This window comes from Corapipo altera, unplaced genomic scaffold (assembly GCF_003945725.1).
Source record: "Corapipo altera isolate COAL_440 unplaced genomic scaffold, ASM394572v1 49, whole genome shotgun sequence".
Classification (NCBI taxonomy): Eukaryota; Metazoa; Chordata; class Aves; order Passeriformes; family Pipridae; genus Corapipo; species Corapipo altera.
The window spans coordinates 8,681,468-8,698,730 of NW_020884879.1; the positions used below are offsets into that span (position 1 = coordinate 8,681,468).

The following is a 17,263-nucleotide window of genomic DNA, read 5'->3' on the forward strand; positions in this document are numbered from 1 at the left end:
CCCTTCTCCCAGAGGACTGTTTTATCTTTAGGAAAATGAACTATAACTACGTGTAAAATTTAAATACTGTGCTGCAGATCTAGGAGCATGTCTGGTTCTTTCGATCCCTCAAAAGCTCACAGGATATGAAATGTAGTTAAGGCAAACCCATTGAGATCAGCTGAGAAAACCATTAACTGAAATATGTCATGCTGCCTATGGAATATGTATCAGTATCAATGTTTTGTGTGAAACCTTTCTAGAAGAACTGCTAGAATGTCTCCTAAAAACTGACATTTAACCACTGTAAAAACTTGTCTAAGGATAGGATTGACCACCTATTTCTCAAAGTTTCTGAACTGTAAGTAAATATCTCTCTAAAGTACACATTTAAGATTCTTTAAGGCTTGATTAGCCTTTGGTGAAATAGGATGTCAGCCACGATTATCCCTTATAGCTTTAAAATCTGAGTCATCATCAAGTTCAGTATGTTTTAAATTGACCACCTCAGATTGCTCTAAGCAGCAAGAATCCTCAGATAAAATTTTCTTGAATCTGACTCAAAGGCCCACTTTCTGAGCAGATCTTCCTTATTTCCAAACTGTGGATCACATGCAAGCCTTGTATCTTTGCTGGCATAGAGATTCATAATTAAAGCCAAAATCATATCTTGATTCTGGCAAATTAAACATGAATAACATTTGGAAAAAAATACACAGCTTTTTCATATTCATGCTTAACTACATGAGGGTACTTTCCTGGCCTGATTCTATGAGCATTTATGCCCTCTGCTCACATAGCAATACTAAAATTAACTATTGATATCACTATAGTATTCTATACAGTGCAAGCATGACTGCAGGTTTCGGCATAAGATTTCTTTTAGCCAAAAGCAGAGTTTTGTTCAAAATTTCACCTGAACTATGTTTCCAAGAAGCTAAAATAAGGTGGTACATTTGTGGAAAATAATTTTATTTAGCGCTTTTTCCTTTTGCGAATTGTCTGTGAACAGATTTTGATTTTTGCTCTTTTTCTAGTTAATTGAAATTAAATGCTAAGTGCGTTATGCAACATATTTCTGTCTGTGAAATGTCCATGAACTTTGACTTTGTCTTTCACAACTCACTTATTATACATGGCGTACAGTGTGCAGTTTGTCATTTAAGTCATATGCTGTTGCTCCTCTTTCCTTATGGCATGACCAAAACTCTAGAAGCTTTAGTGGAAAAATAACCATATTGGTATGCAAATTTACTTATTCACACATGAATGGAGGGGGGGTAGTGGTGCATGAGGAGCAACTATTCAAAATATTTGTGTGAGTGTCTCTGTATGGCAGAAAGCCAACAAAAGCAGGGACAAATATATATGACTCAGCAAATTACTTCAAATTTGTCAGCATTTTCACAAGTCAGTTTCTTTCCTTCTTGTTCTGCTCTTAGGAAACAAATTGAACCTAAATTTTATACCTTTTGAATCAGTCATGTCAAAAAATGAAGCATTGTGTCAATCTACCAGTTTACCTACTGGCTTTGGGAACTGCTTTGGATAGTTTTCTGTATAAATGGCTTTTCTTTGCCATTTTGCTGCATCTCCTGTACGTCCAATTCCATAGATACCATCAGTTCAGCATTTCATTTATAATTCAAGTTGTCAGACTAAGGAATAAGACCACTAACATTCGATCTGGGGAAGATAAACACTGACTCAAATCTAAATGTAGTTACTCCTGCTATTAACACCATTAAAAAGCATAATAGCGCCATGATCGGACTTTATGTTCTATCTGGACTAGGGATGAACCTAAAGGACAGAAAGGACAGTCATGGGATTCTCCCTTTTTTTCATGCATTCATGAGTTTTTCCAAGCCATCTATTATGGGGTCCAATGTACAAGTTGCAGAGGGAAAGCTATGAAAGAACTCTAATTACCCTTTCCTTTTCCCCACATCCTTATTGACGAAGCCAATTCATAACTAGATGACTGGTTGCCAGTGCCTCTCTTGACTACAGATTTTTGAAATATTCATATGTCCCTATACATCTGTCTATATAGCAGAGCCTGCACAGTCCTTTTGTAAGTGACATTTCATGGTGAGAATTATGCCAGCACAAAATCATATGACTTGATGTCTGCTTCAGTGACATTAAACTCATAGTATAGGGTAGTGAAAAATAAAAAAATTATTTGCAGTAATTCTAGTCTCATTTTTAGATTTATTCTAAATAGATTTATTTCTAACTAAATAATTCCAATTTATTCTATCTGGATCAGGCTGAGTTGTTTGCCAGATCACTCTTACATGTTAGATATCTTCTATTTCTCTCTGATTCAGAAATACTGGGAGAGCTGCGTCTCTCCTAGTGTTTACAATTTTTTCCCCCAGGTCCTGGTTAATTCATGAAAATGAAGGGGTACAAGAATGAAGAACAACAAATGGAGAAAAGTAAACTTTATTTCACTCAAAAGCTTTCAAACCAATTCACTTCACATTTCAGACAAATATTTGACATTGCTCTCAAAGCATTTCAAATAACATAGGATACATATTGATTGAAGGTAAAAAACAATAACATTTGTGCAATTTTCAATACTTACTTGAGCTCCTGAGAATTAGCAGCCATAAGGGATTTTAATGTCTTGTCAGCTAATGGGCACCCAGAAACACTGAAAAGAAAATTCTATGTGTAATATTTTACTAAACCAAAACATTTATTTTTTCCTAAAACATCAACCTCCAGACAATCTATGACTTATAATGTGTAAAAAGATACTCTCTAATATATGGTCCTGGCAAAGGAGGAGCAACCAATATAAGACTGTGGTTCTTAAATAACTGGAAAAAATTATCTAGTTAAGGACAAAGGTTTTTAGCCCCTGTAAAACTTAGCATGAGGAGGCAATGGTACACAGAGTCCATCTTTTATCTTTCCTACATGAAGGACAGGTAGAGGATCTGGTCCACGTGGTTGGTAAAGACAGAAAATACTTCCATGCTGCTCCCAAAGGAAAAGAAGGAAATTATTGTTGCAACCCCTAGGCTGACAGTAGGCTATTCTGAGGAAAATATTTAACATCCTTAGGTTGTAATAGCAGATCTACGAATTTCAAAGCCATTCATAGAGAGAGATGCATAAACCTCATTTATAATCACATGCAACAGCATCTGTGTAGAGACTGCTTGTACACTTAGGGAAATGCAAACTTTACTAAAGGACTTATCTGCAGGTCTCAGCTAAGAAATGCAGCTACACTAATAAGCATATGCTGCTTAAATCTGCATCAGCGGTTTGAGTCCCAATGTTCACAAATATAACAAAATCAGGAAAAACAGCCACGTTTCTGTATGGATTATTTTCTGCAAATTACTTTTGAATACTTATCCATGGTTTGTATAAAAACGTTCAAAGATACACTAGCTAAAAGCAGCTCTATTTCCTGTTCTAGGCTTCCTGTTGTTTCTTACCTGCGGTGTGAGGCGTAGTTTCCTGTTACATGACCACTACCATCACATCCTGGAGTTGGACAGCTATGCAAAGAAGAAGCAATGAGAAATTAGAGTATGTATAATACACCACATAGCTCACCATACACGGCAGTGAATTATGTAATGATCCTTAGGGCAATCACATTTGTCATTACACATTTCAACACTATCATGACACTGCAAAAAACTAGCAAAACTTCTATTTTTTAAATATTACTTGAAGCACAGATTAAAAGAATTTTTCCTATTTCCACAATGCAAATAAATCAAAACCTTATTTTTTATCAATGCAGTGTTAAACCATCATGCTTTGGATAGATATTTTGGTTACAATGTGGATTATTAAAAAGACAAGTTCGTTATTGTTAAGAAATTTTGACAGCAATTCATAACATTAGTGCTGAAGTTTCTGATCTGACCTCCCATATAACACAGGCCACAGGACAGTAATATTCAAAATAATTCCTTGACTTCTGACTAAAATCAGGGACCCTCTTTAGAAACACATCCAATATGTATTTGCTGATACAAGTGAGAAATTTGGTGTTACGGTTGCTTGCAGAACGGAAAGCACCTCAAGCTGACACAGGTGAAGTTCAGAATGAGCACATAAGTTTTTCAAGGCGTTTCAGAGCTGAACTGAGAAGTGATACAAAGGTGGTTGTTGTGGTTTAGGAATGGTACTCCCCAATTCAGTGCTCCCATGGAGACCCTCCAAACAATGTGCTGTTCGCTTGACATACAAACCCCACCCCTTTCCCCTCCCCTTCCAGTGAGCTGGAGAGGAGAATTGGAGGCACAAAAGGTGCAAACCACAGGTTGAGATAAGAACAATTTACTGGAAACATCAATGAGATAAGAAAATTAACAGTAACAGCAACAATACTAATAACAAAATGTACAAGATAGGCCAACAAGTCACACATGGTTGCTCAGAACTGGCATTATTCCCCCGTTCCCTCCACCACACTGTACCAGAAGGAATCCTTTCTCCTCTGGAGAGTCTTCCTTTCCCCTGCCCCTGGCAGTGATTGAGGTGGTATAGAATAACCTCCAGATCCTAACCATGCCCTTCTCCTGGCTACTGCCAAAATTAACCCTGTCCTGGCCGGAACCAGGACACTGATGTGCATTTAGCAGAACAGATGCCAAGAGCTGGAGGTATGCTTGACCTGGAGAAGATGTTAGAGCTTCTGGTTTTCCTCAGCCCTTCTTCAGTCATAACACTGAATTCATTTATCAAATTGGGATACAGTTCTCTGCAAAAGGGCTAAGATATCAAGAAATGCAACTTGTACATGGAGGGTGAGGTGAATTAAATATACCTTTGCAGAGTACTTTAAAACACCCTAACACTAATCCTTATAAAGAACTGGTTTTATCTCACTGGGTATATGGATAAAAAGGGCAAGCAGGTGCTGTACAAAAAATGCTAGGTAGTGTTCCATGCTAATGAACAAGGGGTGCCTGAGAAGCTCACCTGGCTATTTTCTCTTAGTGGTAGAATGTTAGGAGGTTTTTCAAATCTGTAAAAAAGCCTTAGGAAGACATCATCCTCATTTTCACAGCCCATTTCAACCTGAACAATGCAGTTATGGGCAACAGAATTAACATGGAAAACTAGAAAGCAATGCTAGAAGGAGGTATCAAACAACAGTTCACTGCAACTGAGCTAACGATGTCAGAAAATTTTTCTCTGCAAGTGCTTATGTCATTTTAAAAACTTCCTCATGATGGAGCCAGCTGTACTGAATTGTTCTGTACAATTTCTGAGCTCAGTGGGGTCATAGAAACACAGTCTGATCCCTATATTAACTATGGATTCTTCTGATAAATTAAAATTACTTCTTGTTTAATTTTCTGCACAACTACATTTTCGATACCTATTTCTACTCATTGTTTGAAAATAATATAGTAAAACTGCTGTAAGCTGATCAATGCCCTAGTATGTTATTATTGAGGAGAGTAGAAAAGTATTTTACAGACATCTCAAAACAGGTCAATATCACAAAGGAATTAATATTCCAAAAGAAAAGCCATTAGTCTCCAGCAAATAAACTCTCAGTGATTTTTGTATGCATTTGTTTCAGAAGAAGAGGCAAAACAAACCTGACCTGTAGCAATTTAGGTCATGAACTACAACTGCAGATATAATGTGGTGAGTAGACAACATGCAGACTGCATGACATGAGGTGAAAGAATCACTCTTCACAGCAGCTTGCCCCAGGGAAATGTAAATTCTAGAGACATAGTCAAATCTAACTGTTTCAGTGCCATTGAGTCTGGAGAGCAGGACACAACTTGCTGGGATGTGACTTGTTTATTTATGGGTGAGCCTGGAGTGATATGTTATAGACTATCATGACTAAGTGATGCAGACCGCACTTTTCTAGAGAGACCTATTCTGGTTTGGGACAAAACATACTAAAAATGGTTGTTGAGTCCTAGATGACTAGTACAGTGAAAACTCTGCGTTGATATCAAAATGATGTTGACATGAACCCAAAGGGGTTTTCTGAAGAGCCTAGATGAGATTTTAAAAAGTGGCCAGTGTTAGGGTCAATTTTATGAACAATTTAGCTTGGAACAATTTTAGTGAACAATTTAAACTGAAACAAGATGTTGCATGCAGAAAGATTTGATAGAATTTATTTTCAGTTTTAGATAGGAAAATTTTGGTACTTAAGACAGAACAAATGCATCTCAGTACTTGGGAAAAGAGAGTATTAACCTATTCTCCTGGAGCGTGAATTTATACATCCACTGGATTTTCAGTAGGACAGAATAACTAACTCTTCTTTGAAGGAAACAGATGAAGGACATAAACATAGATTTCCTACATGTTAGAAAAAAACCTGGGACAGTTTCTATCTTGTATTTTGTCTTTTTATGAACTCTACATGTTTCCTGTCTGAGGAATCCTGACCACTTCAACGCAAGCTCTCACCAATGGATCTGTAGTGATAATTGTTCAATTAAAGTTTATTTAATTATGTCAGCATAAACAGAGCCAATCTGTAACATGCTATGAAACTGTGTGTTTTGTAGAAGGAGCCCACTTGTTGCCTATCTATCTGAAGAACGAGTGGCACTCAGTATGTCAGTCATGAATCTGTCCAGACCTCCAGACATACCCTGGCTTGCCTCAGCTCCAAATCTCACGTCTATCCAGTTGCACACATGAAATATGGAACTAAGTACCTGCAGGGAACTGTGCAAGTCTCCCTGCTCAGCTCCTACAAATCTACGCCAAACCAGAAGTCAGAACAACCGTGTAGTCAGTCTTTACCAAGGTAAAGGAAAATGTGGCATTTTTGTGACTCACGTGATGAGTTCCTTTTTGAGATCTCTTGAATGGAGCTTGGGTTTAGGACTTGGTATGGAGACGTCTCCCGGATACTTCTTTTCCTCCATATTTTCTGGAGAGTTCACTGGATCTTTCTGAAATATTAGATGAGAATGTGACAAAAGGTTTCTCTCTTCAAGTCCTCCCACACGTTCAAGAAATAATTTGCCATGGCAAGAAGAAAACCTCTTGTAAAACTTAAAAAAAAAATTAAAGAGAAATTAAAAAGAAATGATGGAGAGAAATTAAGAAAGCTTAGTACATCAGAGTTTCAGGTTCTAATAGGTTGACTTCTAAAAATGTTGTGAAAGGATTTCTGAAGGCAAATGCTGGTTTAAGCTGTACATAGGGAAAACTGAGTTTCAATTTATAAAATGGTGATAAAGGCTAAAGAGAAGTACGTAGAGAAAATAAAACTGGTTGTTGAATATATAGAGGCAAACAAGACTTTGGCAAGTGTGTTCTTGTTTTTTTCTGTATAAGAACATCACTGAGTTTTGTATACAGTTGATATGAGGACCGTTGTACTGTGAATTATAAAACTGTAACCATAAATTTTAAAGAAATTACTGTTTTATGTAAGCATACGTAAATGCAAAGCTTTTTAGATCCATAGAATGGATTGGCCTGTTATCTTATTCAGAGAGAAGATTCTTGTTAAAATAAAAATCATGAGAACAAAACCACTTTGAAGTTTTCTTAGTAGGAGGCTGCTAAGGGTAGTTCTTGATTTCTACTAGTTGTATATCAAAATTATCACTACTGCTGGGCTGTTTGGTGAATGGTATGAACCATGAGCATTCACTCCCTTGGAAAGGCATTTTGGGAATTTGGAGTCCTGAAAGGAAATTACATTTTTATTTTCTGAAAAATCTCTTTGGTCACTTCAAAATAGCTTGGTTTATACTGTTTTGAGACTTAATGCCTTCAATTATCATTATTCTTATGAAAGATAAGCATTTCCTTTCTGGAGGGATGCTGTGTGGCTATTTTATCATTCAAGAGTTCTCTAAAGCCTATAGCATCAATTATCAAACCTCTATTAATCCCTTCTGGGACTTCATGCTGGTTTTGTGATTCCATTCCAATACCTAGATAGGTATTGCCCAGAGATTGCCATCTGTGGGAGCAGAAACTGCTGCCTGTGGTTGAAAGGAGAAGGTCCCAGCTCCTGCTAAACTCATGGGGCTGATGCTCTGGGCTTGTGCAGCTGACAAATGTGCCAGGACAGAGGGATAGGGATGTCTTCAGAGCTGTTAACACAGAGTGGAGGGCTGAATAGAATCTGGACTGAAAATGGAGATTCTGCCTAATGGGACTTGTAAGCTCTGCAGGGGTGTTTCTTCTGGTAAAGCTTCCATATGGTCCTCAATTCTGGCAGCTCATCTTTGCCTGTTTGGAGGCTGGATCCTCAATATGACTTCCTTCTGCTTTCTGCTATTGGCTACCTACAGTCTGCTGAAACTCACACTATCCATACATATAGAAACAATGCCATATTATTGCTACATTGATTACTACGATTTTTGCAACCACATTTGTGGGGTTAGTCTGTTTGGGAATAATCTAATCTGCTACAAATATAGAAAGTAAAAATAGATATGTTCAGCTTTTCTAAACACTCTTTCACAGTAATTATCTTGTAATTATTTTAGATAAATAGAAAACCCCTCATATGTCTCAGGTTTTTAGAATTTTATTTCTAAAGGAAAAATTCATATAAGGAGCATTAGAGAAAAAAACTATGAAAGGTCTTGACAAAATGTTAGTACAGAAATAATAAATGCTTGAAAGTCCTCCAAACCTGGAAACTAAAATGCTAAAATACAAGACTGGAAAAATGGATTTCAGCTTTGTTCAAGATTCAAGAAACGTCAAAGACACTTTTCCAAAGTTGAGTTAAATCTTGGTTCCAGTGACATATGGTGGTGGTTTTGCCCCTGCAAGCTGCAGAATGTGGATTTGAACTCCTGACTACTGCTGTCCACAAGTTCTGACCTACCTTTCTTACAAACACATAATTGCAAGCAGGGATCATCACCAGTATAAGTTACTGTAAAATCAAAAGCTCCTCAAAGAAAAAACAAAATGGTAACCCTCTGTTGCCAGCTTGAAGGGATCAGATGTCAAAATAACTCCAAAAAACACAGGTAAAATGGTTTCCTCTTAATTTAATGGAGGTTGAAGAAGGCCACCTTATTGGTTTCCTGTCTAACAACTAACTGACAGGCTATATCTGTATCACTGAACTGAGGACCAATGTTGTATTACTAAAAATTCAACGCATGCCTTGGCTGGATCCCAACTGTGTATCAGAACTGGGGCCCACAACAGCCTCTTCTGCTACTCAGATGTAGAACTGAGAGAAGTCTGGAGTAGAAGGTGGTGGAAAGACCCCTCCACTGCGATCCTGAGCTGTGTGATGGACCTCAGAAGGCACCTGCAGCACACCAGAGTAGCCACAACTGTTTGGGCTACAGGATATATTAATATTTTCATATATGTAACTTGTGTTCTTTATCTCACACGAAAGATATCTCTTGATCTTTTGCCAGTGATGGACCAGGAACTTATGTTTGTTTGAGTTTTTCATCGTGTCACTGTTTGATACCCGTTGCACAGACTAGACTAATGGAGAATTATGTATATCAAGGCTTGACAAAATGCTACAGTATTGCAGTTCACAGCTTCATTTAATGATGTTTCACTGAGTCATTTAACAAAAATAAGATTTCACAATGAAGACTAACATGAGTACTAAAGCCACGAGTATAAGTGATACTAGAGGGTTTAGAACTGAATTTCTATACTGATTTTTTTTTTTCAAATCTTAATAGTAAATTTCCTGAATTGAGTTATTAAGACTTGTAATTTTTTTAAATGGATAGCTATATGCACATACATACATACATAAGCATCAATAGTTCTATGGTAACTCCTCTTTTCAAAAATAAAAAATCTAATAAGGAACAAAGTGTGAATACAGTTTTTTTTCTAGTTAACAACCCTTAGTATATTTCCCAGAATGAAAGAGGTATATAGACATTTAAACAGGTGACTTCTTCAGCACAGTCTTAGCATCTTGGGGACCACTTGATATCACTCAAACAGCATGAAATCTTCAGATGTGTAGAAGCTGCAAAAGTAGCACAGTGCAAAGGAAATGTAGGCAAAAAATACCAAAATTCTGCCTTTCTAGGACCTTACATCACTAAATGTGGCCCAAAAGGGGTTGCATCTCTGAAACACAGAAGATAAGAAATAAAGATCAAATATTTCTTGATTCTCTGCACTTAAGACTGAGAGTAGAGTATCATGTCTTGGCTTGTTTGCTTCTCCAGTTACTTAGCTTAGACAAGCCTTCAGGAAAACACCTTTAGCATCTTCCACTTTCTGGTGTATTAGGTGATGGTTGTCACAGCTAGTCAAGTCCAACTGTATGTATAATTTTTTCTTTTCCCATTTGAATGGATTTATAGTTAAATGCTATCAAAAATCTAACAAATTCTAGACTAAAGAAAAATCAGAACCAGACCATTAGTCCAAACACCACTATTTCCTGCGAAGAGCATGTGTATATCCATGCATGCACACGAAAGAAAGCAAGCAATGATACTCCATTAATGTACAGATGGAAGTTTATATTGATTTCAGCAAAGATCAGAACATAATGGTAACATGAATAACAGATAATAGCATCTGGCACTTTTAACATTTTTAAGCCCTGAAATCTTTGGAGAACTGACAGTTGAACTAACTGACAGCTCTAGTTATTTCTCAGTGCTTTCCTTTTGGAGAGATTTTGAGCTTTTTCCAAATTCAGATTTTTTTTTTAAGGGGGCATCTGGACAGGCTATTTTGCTGAGAAGGAGAGAGACAATATTTTCTGGAAATTACCACCAAAATTAAGCAACTGTTGTGCATATGAACCAGATAACAATGAATTAGAAATAGATATAATCAGTCATTTTCTTTGCATGAGGATAACTACCAGTCTTGATTTTGAAAACAGAGCCTCTGGCCCTGACATCACTGGACATATCAAGGCTCCCTGGGATGGCAAAAGCTCACAGCAGAGATCTGCGGCCAGATCTTCAATTAGGGACAAACTATACAGTGTCAAAGCACTGAGTGCAAGGGGCAGCAGAGCCTGAGTGCATCAGACCATTATGTCCTATCATGTTGTTTAGTTGCCTCCAGCTCCCTGCGCTGGGCAGGAAAACAGCCAGACACCCATCACAGCCTTCCAAAAGCCAAGCATGGGTGGGGGGCATGTGGAGGTGCTCCTGCCTTGGCTCTTCTGCTGAGCTGTGGTGGCAGCAGGGAGAAGGAGTGTCATGACAGGCCCCCTGCCAAGTCTGTGACACCTATTGATCCCCTGCAGCAAGGCAGTCAGTCCTTTCAAAGCTTGTTCCTTTACCAGCATGAATGGGGAAGAGCCTGAGTCCCCAGCCTCCTACCTCATCTCAAACCCATTCCAAAACCCTGATACAGGGATTGTGCTCTCATTGGTGAGCTAAGAACCATCATTAGCCCCAAAGAAGAGACTGCAAAGGGCTCTTCAAGACAACCTAGCCTTCAAGAAGTGTAAGCTTTTTCAGCAGTCACATTGTAACAGACTACCCAGTGCTGATTGACTTTTTTCTTCACACAACTGAATTATCTTCTAATTTCTGGTGGTTTTGGAATTAAGGCCTGGATTCCCTAATCTCAGCCCTAAATACTAAAAGCTAGTGTCAGTTTTGATATTTCAACAAAAGGTAATTTCATAGTAAATATAATGTTCAAATGCTATTCTTTTGCATATAAAACCAAATGAGGAGTAAAGTATTTGAGGCTGTATAAAACCTCCTATTGGACATCTTTTAGTCTGTTTCAGAAAGCTATAACATAGGTTTGTCCATGTTAATTACCAGGATTTTATCTTATTAGGTTTTTAAAGATCTGGTGGTCCCTTCCTGATTTAATAAAATTGCAAGCAGTCCATATTCTGACAGTCAAGCTCAAGAGAAATTAATAAATCCAAACTTGCTAGCAGGATAGAGAAATAAGAAGGAAAGACTGAAGTAGACTATGCTGCTTTGTTGTCAACACAGGGTAAACAGATATGTAAGAGCAAAACAGAAACAAAACCAAAATCAAGACAGTTATTGAACTGGAAGTGGCACTCTAGAAGATTAGTCATAGAAGTTTCAAGTTGGAGATCTAAAGCTTACTGGAAGAGATTTCTTGAAGTATGTTGAATGTAAATAAAAAGTTTTCCACTGAAAGAATATTGCAGACAAGGTTCTAAGCACGTGTTTTAAATGAGTTATCTAGAATTATGAAGAGTTGGTGTGGAAAAACTGCTTTTTGTTTCAGCATGAAAGAACTGCCTTGGTTTGATTTTGTTTGTTGGGGTTATTTTGGTTTGTTTTTCTTTTTTACCCAGTAATCCCTAGTCCATTTGGGTGTATGTGCTACAGGACTGAGCCATTGGAAACAAAATTTAAAAAGCAATCTCTAATGATGGATACTTTTGATTCCCTTATCTTAGAGACTTATAGACATTAACAAACAGGTTCTGAGAAAAAGATTTTTCAATGTGAGTAATGATTTTTTGTGCCATACCCAAGAGACCACTAAACCAGTTCAGTGTTCACAAGCCTCTACCTGTGGAAATTGTTTCCCTTTAAATGCACTAGATGGTCCCTAAGACCATCATATGGTCCCTTATTCAAGGGAAAAAGTCATTCAGAAACTAAAAAAATACCTCTTTTTCTTCTTCTTTCCTGCCATGGGTCTTGCTGTAGTTGATTGGTGTATCCCAGCCTTCCTGTTCACAAAGAGCCTGGTAGAAGGCTGCATTTACCAGGATGCTGCTTGCTTTGAAAGGAGAAGAGGAAGGAGTGGGAAGTGCTGTGCTGGAAGAAGTGAGAGGCATAACTTTGTCTTGGCTGCGATTCTTTTTCATGCTCAAATCCAGAGTGCCATTTTCATCCACTTCTATCTCAGCTCCCTGACATGCAACAGGAAATAGAGACATGTTTAGATATGGACATGGCAAGGCTGTAAAATAACCATGTGGTGCTTTTAAAGGATAAATATAAATGCACGCTTTTATTTAAATTTATCTGAATCTAAACCCAGCTTTTCGATTTATGTCAGTTAATGTCCAACTCTTAGGCAGACTTAAGGGTAGCTTCAGTAATGGTGTCCTGCATCTCAGCTTAAACATAGTAAGTAGAATTTAAATAAGATGCCTTAAACCATAACCTATACACCCTAAATCTAGTTTTATTTAAAAAAAGTTTAGCTTTAAATCTTCTTGATCTTTTCACTCTTACAGAGAACTATGACCCCAATTCACAGTTAAAAGCATTAATGCATTGTTTAGGTCATCAACAGCATTACTATTATATATCTGCCCTTCCCCCACACCCTGGAAACATTACAACATCTGCATCATGGGGGGGAAAAGAAGGGGGGAAGAAATATGTCTAAAAGTAAAACAATAGGAGAAATTTTCACTAGGGTTTTCTACATCACTTTAGATAACATATGGCCTTAATCATAATTTGACTGGGCTACTAAGGCACAGGTATGTACTGAGACCACTTGAGTGAGAGGTACAGGAGGATCTTGAGGAGGTTCTCCCTGATGGGGACTATCTGCATGAGTTAACAAAGCCTTTGCTGCCTGGAAAGTACAGCAAAGAGCAGCCTCTAATTGCAGAGGTGTGTGCAGTTTGGGGAAAGACACAACTTCTCTTTCCAGTCTGTCAGAAGCTCTCATATCATCTTTCAGAGCAGCTTCTCCTCACAACAAGGGGCAAGTGATGCTTGGCTGTACAAGAAGAACAAGAAAAGGAAACCTCACTATCCTGCCTCACCCTGCCTGATCTCAGAAAAAGATGACAAACTCCTCTTGGAATGATAAAAAGCTGCTGAAAGTGCGGCTTACTAATGGAAGCAACAAAAAATTTCCCTTCATGCTCAATATGTTATGTTGTATATTGACAGATTTTTTTTTATATAGGGATGAATACAAGACTAGTCCTTGCTGTTGCCAACAATTACTGAAGTTAAGTAGGGGAAGAGATAAAAGGTGGCTTCTGGAGGAGTACTCGGTAGTCTAGTTCAGTGTGTTGCCCTGAATAAGGTGGAAAACATTTAAAGACCATGGAGATAAATAGCAGTGTCCTACATCTACATATAGAATGCTTTAATTAACACTGGTCTTTGCCTTCCTGTTATTGCCATCACTACTATTTTTCATTTGTATCACCACAAAGCTCAGATAGTACTTGGGAATTTGGGGCTAGATATGGTAGGTGCTGTATAACTGTAGGAGACAGTTATATAAACAAGATTTCCTACCTTAAGAAATTTAAAAGTAAACTAATAGTGTAAGTGAATCACCTAGAAGTTGTGCTGTAAACAGAAAAGAGACACGTATGTCCAGGGGGTAAGATTTTCCATCTTTCTTAGGCCTCTTCCTCAGGAAGACACTGGTAGAAAGTCTCTTTCTCTTTCTTCCCAGTAAATATTGCTGGGTTTTAATGTTTAGTTAACCATTTAGTGGTTAAAGATAGGACAGTGAAACTTATCCTTGCTCAAGGATCTTAAAAACAGTTGCGGTGAAACAGCGAATTCTCTCCCTGTGCTGAAAGTGTGACATGGCCACTGTAGTTGGACTATGGGTGTAAACTTCCTTCATGCAGCCCTATCTTCTACCACTACCAGTGAGGACTCATTTAAAGGTAAATCTTTTTAGTCAGAAGGAAAATTCTGGTAGAAGATAACAGTTTAGGGCCCAAAAACCTCTCCTCACTCAGACAGCCTGACTCCATTTTGTATCCATGAGCCCAACACAGATGCCCACCTAGACCGAAGCACTACCAAGCCATCTGCTTGCCCCTGGTTCAGAAACTCAGGCACCTCTTATGTTTGCTTCTCCTGCATAACAAAGTTCCCATTTTCAATCATACAGCTTAAAAAGAGAGATGTTTTATTATATTTATGGGAAGTAAATACACTTCTAATATGTTCATACTAAGACGCTTTGGTTATATCTTTCTACCCCTTTTTAGTAAATAGTTTAATCTCCTGTGATAGTTTTAAGCCCTGAATTTGACAGTGCAGCTTATCCTGGATAATAACTTACTAACCACAACATCTTATGCCATCTGTATAATATCAAATACATTTTTATACCAGCATTAATAAACCTTAGTTACAAAAATCCAAGATATTAACTATATCAGTGCCAAGCGCACACTCCAGGATCTGACAGTATAGCTCTGCCATGATCACCCTAGTGTTTTTTGGCTTCATAGCTGAAATGTAACTATAGCAATGAAACAGAGCTACAGTAATCAAGTTTAATGACCAATGTAAAGTAAAATGCTAAATATTGTAGTTGCTGACATTTTTCATAATAAAAAAACTTGGGTTAAGTCTGCACAACCAACATTCACATAAAATTCCAGACCTCTGTGACAGATGGCTTAGGAAAGAAAGCCATGTGACTGGGCTGTGGTAGTTTTATAGTGCAAAACCAATAAATAGTGCAGATTCTCTGTCACTGACAAAATATCAACTACTCAGAAGGCAACAGCAACAACAAAAAAGGACAAAACCCAATCAAGGTCCCTTCCTCAATGCGACTTATCACAGAACAATATCAGAAAATCATTGTCTCTGAGAAACAGATACCATTAGCCTCCACAAGGAGCTCTGGCTGATAAGCAGAACATTTCCTAACATGGATATTTAAAGCTTTCTCAACACTTGCCTGAAATTCATGTAGAAGTTGGGTTGTCCAACACGTGCCTAATTCTAATCAGAGAAAGCTGAGTTGTGTGTTTGTGAAGTAGCGTACAGATGGGGTTTAAGTGAGCTCACAGATGCACACAACAATTAAATAAAGTCATGGGAAAAATATCCCCCTTTGCCCATTGCAGGATGGATCACACGTTTACAGCATGGCTTTTTATTCAGAATGATATAAAAGAGCTATTGCTTTGCTGCCTTCATATCAAACTCCAAATGGCAGAGCAAAAAGAAGGAAGTCAGAGGTACTGCTCCAGTTTGTATTCCTACTCTCATCCTACCCTCCTCTCAATATGTCTCCTTTGCTTGTTTTACCACATTTATTTTTATATTAATTTTAAAATGGAACTAAAAAGACAAAAACGACAAATGGAAAAAATGCTAGAGCAGTGCTATGACATGCTGACAGAAAATGGCACTCGCTATGCTTAGCTCAGGCTTGTAAAGGCTGTGTTCTCAGTGGAGGCAAGATCTTATTACTGTTGACTCTTGTGCATGTGTGAACAGGCCTATATTTATCCATTTATCATGACATATTTAAAATATAGCTACCAAAACAATGTAAACTGTTCTGACTCTTCCTTAAAAATATAAGCAAAACAAAGATGCAAGTGTGTCTTATTATTTCCTAACTAATATTAGTATGCAACTGTGTAAATCTTTGGACTCTAATTTTGTTCTTATTTACATTTACATTTACACTGGTGTAAGCCAGGAAAATATCCACTGAAGCAATGAAGAAAAATCAGTGAGTGTAAGACGATACATGGTCTCTATCCACTACAAGTGCTTTGTACTTTAAAGTCAATCTTTCTCAGCCTCCTTTATTATTTCATGAATAAATATTACAGAATATTTTCTAGTACTTCATTAAGTCTTGTCCTTAGAAAGGTACTACAACAGCTAGGACAATAAAGGATTGTGGTTTTTTGTGCTAAATTTCTCCTGAATTTTTCCATATGCTTTTGGTCCATCTGATCACTCACAACATTTAATATTCTCCAGTTTGTCTCCAGTAATGATTACAAGTTAAGCTTTATCTCATAGCTGGATCAGAAAGAGTAAATTATTGTGTCTGCATGGATCTTATTTCAAACCTGTGACATTAGGGAGATTGTATCATGACATTTAAGGGATTCTATGTATTCTTTCATTGGCATAAGCCATACAATTTAACACTAAGTAAGTCCAAAGAAGCAACACGATCAATGATTTTGCATTCCCCCCAGCAGTTCAGTCTGGTTTGGAAAGCTCAAAAAAGCTCTTAAGTTCTGGTATTGGGAGTAACTTTGAGACTTGTATCTTGCATTGTGTATGAATACTATTCTTAAAGCAAGTCCATCCAAAAGAGTACAATCTTTTCTATTCCCAGCCAACAAAAACATGTCCACCTGGTCCTCAGCTCTTCACACTTTAATTTAAGCAATTTAGTCCTTCTGCAGCAAATTAAAACACTAATTTGAGTCAAAACAAGAAAACTTGTAACAGCCCAGCAACATCTGAGACAAGAAAGGAGTCTCAATTTCAGCCCAAAGCAGTTCACAAATTAAAAAAAGCTAGCCAAGAAGGTACTCAGAGAGCAATATGCACAGCAGTATTACAGGATGGTACCTTGAATGATTTTTCATCCTGTATTT

General features: G+C 37.6%; 1 protein-coding gene across 5 annotated transcripts in view; it reads right to left on the reverse strand.

Annotated features, from left to right (window-relative positions):
• ST18 (ST18, C2H2C-type zinc finger) overlaps window positions 1–17,263 on the reverse strand; it is a 189,174-nt gene that overhangs the window by 13,214 nt on the left and 158,697 nt on the right. For all 5 annotated transcript variants that reach the window (XM_027638719.1, XM_027638720.1, XM_027638724.1 and 2 more), the window contains 4 exons: window positions 12,566–12,811; window positions 6,793–6,908; window positions 3,447–3,509; window positions 2,579–2,647 (listed from right to left, as the gene is read on the reverse strand). In XM_027638719.1, coding sequence (XP_027494520.1) covers window positions 2,579–2,647; window positions 3,447–3,509; window positions 6,793–6,908; window positions 12,566–12,811 — 494 coding nt within the window. The remainder of the gene's footprint in view (window positions 1–2,578; window positions 2,648–3,446; window positions 3,510–6,792; window positions 6,909–12,565; window positions 12,812–17,263) is intronic.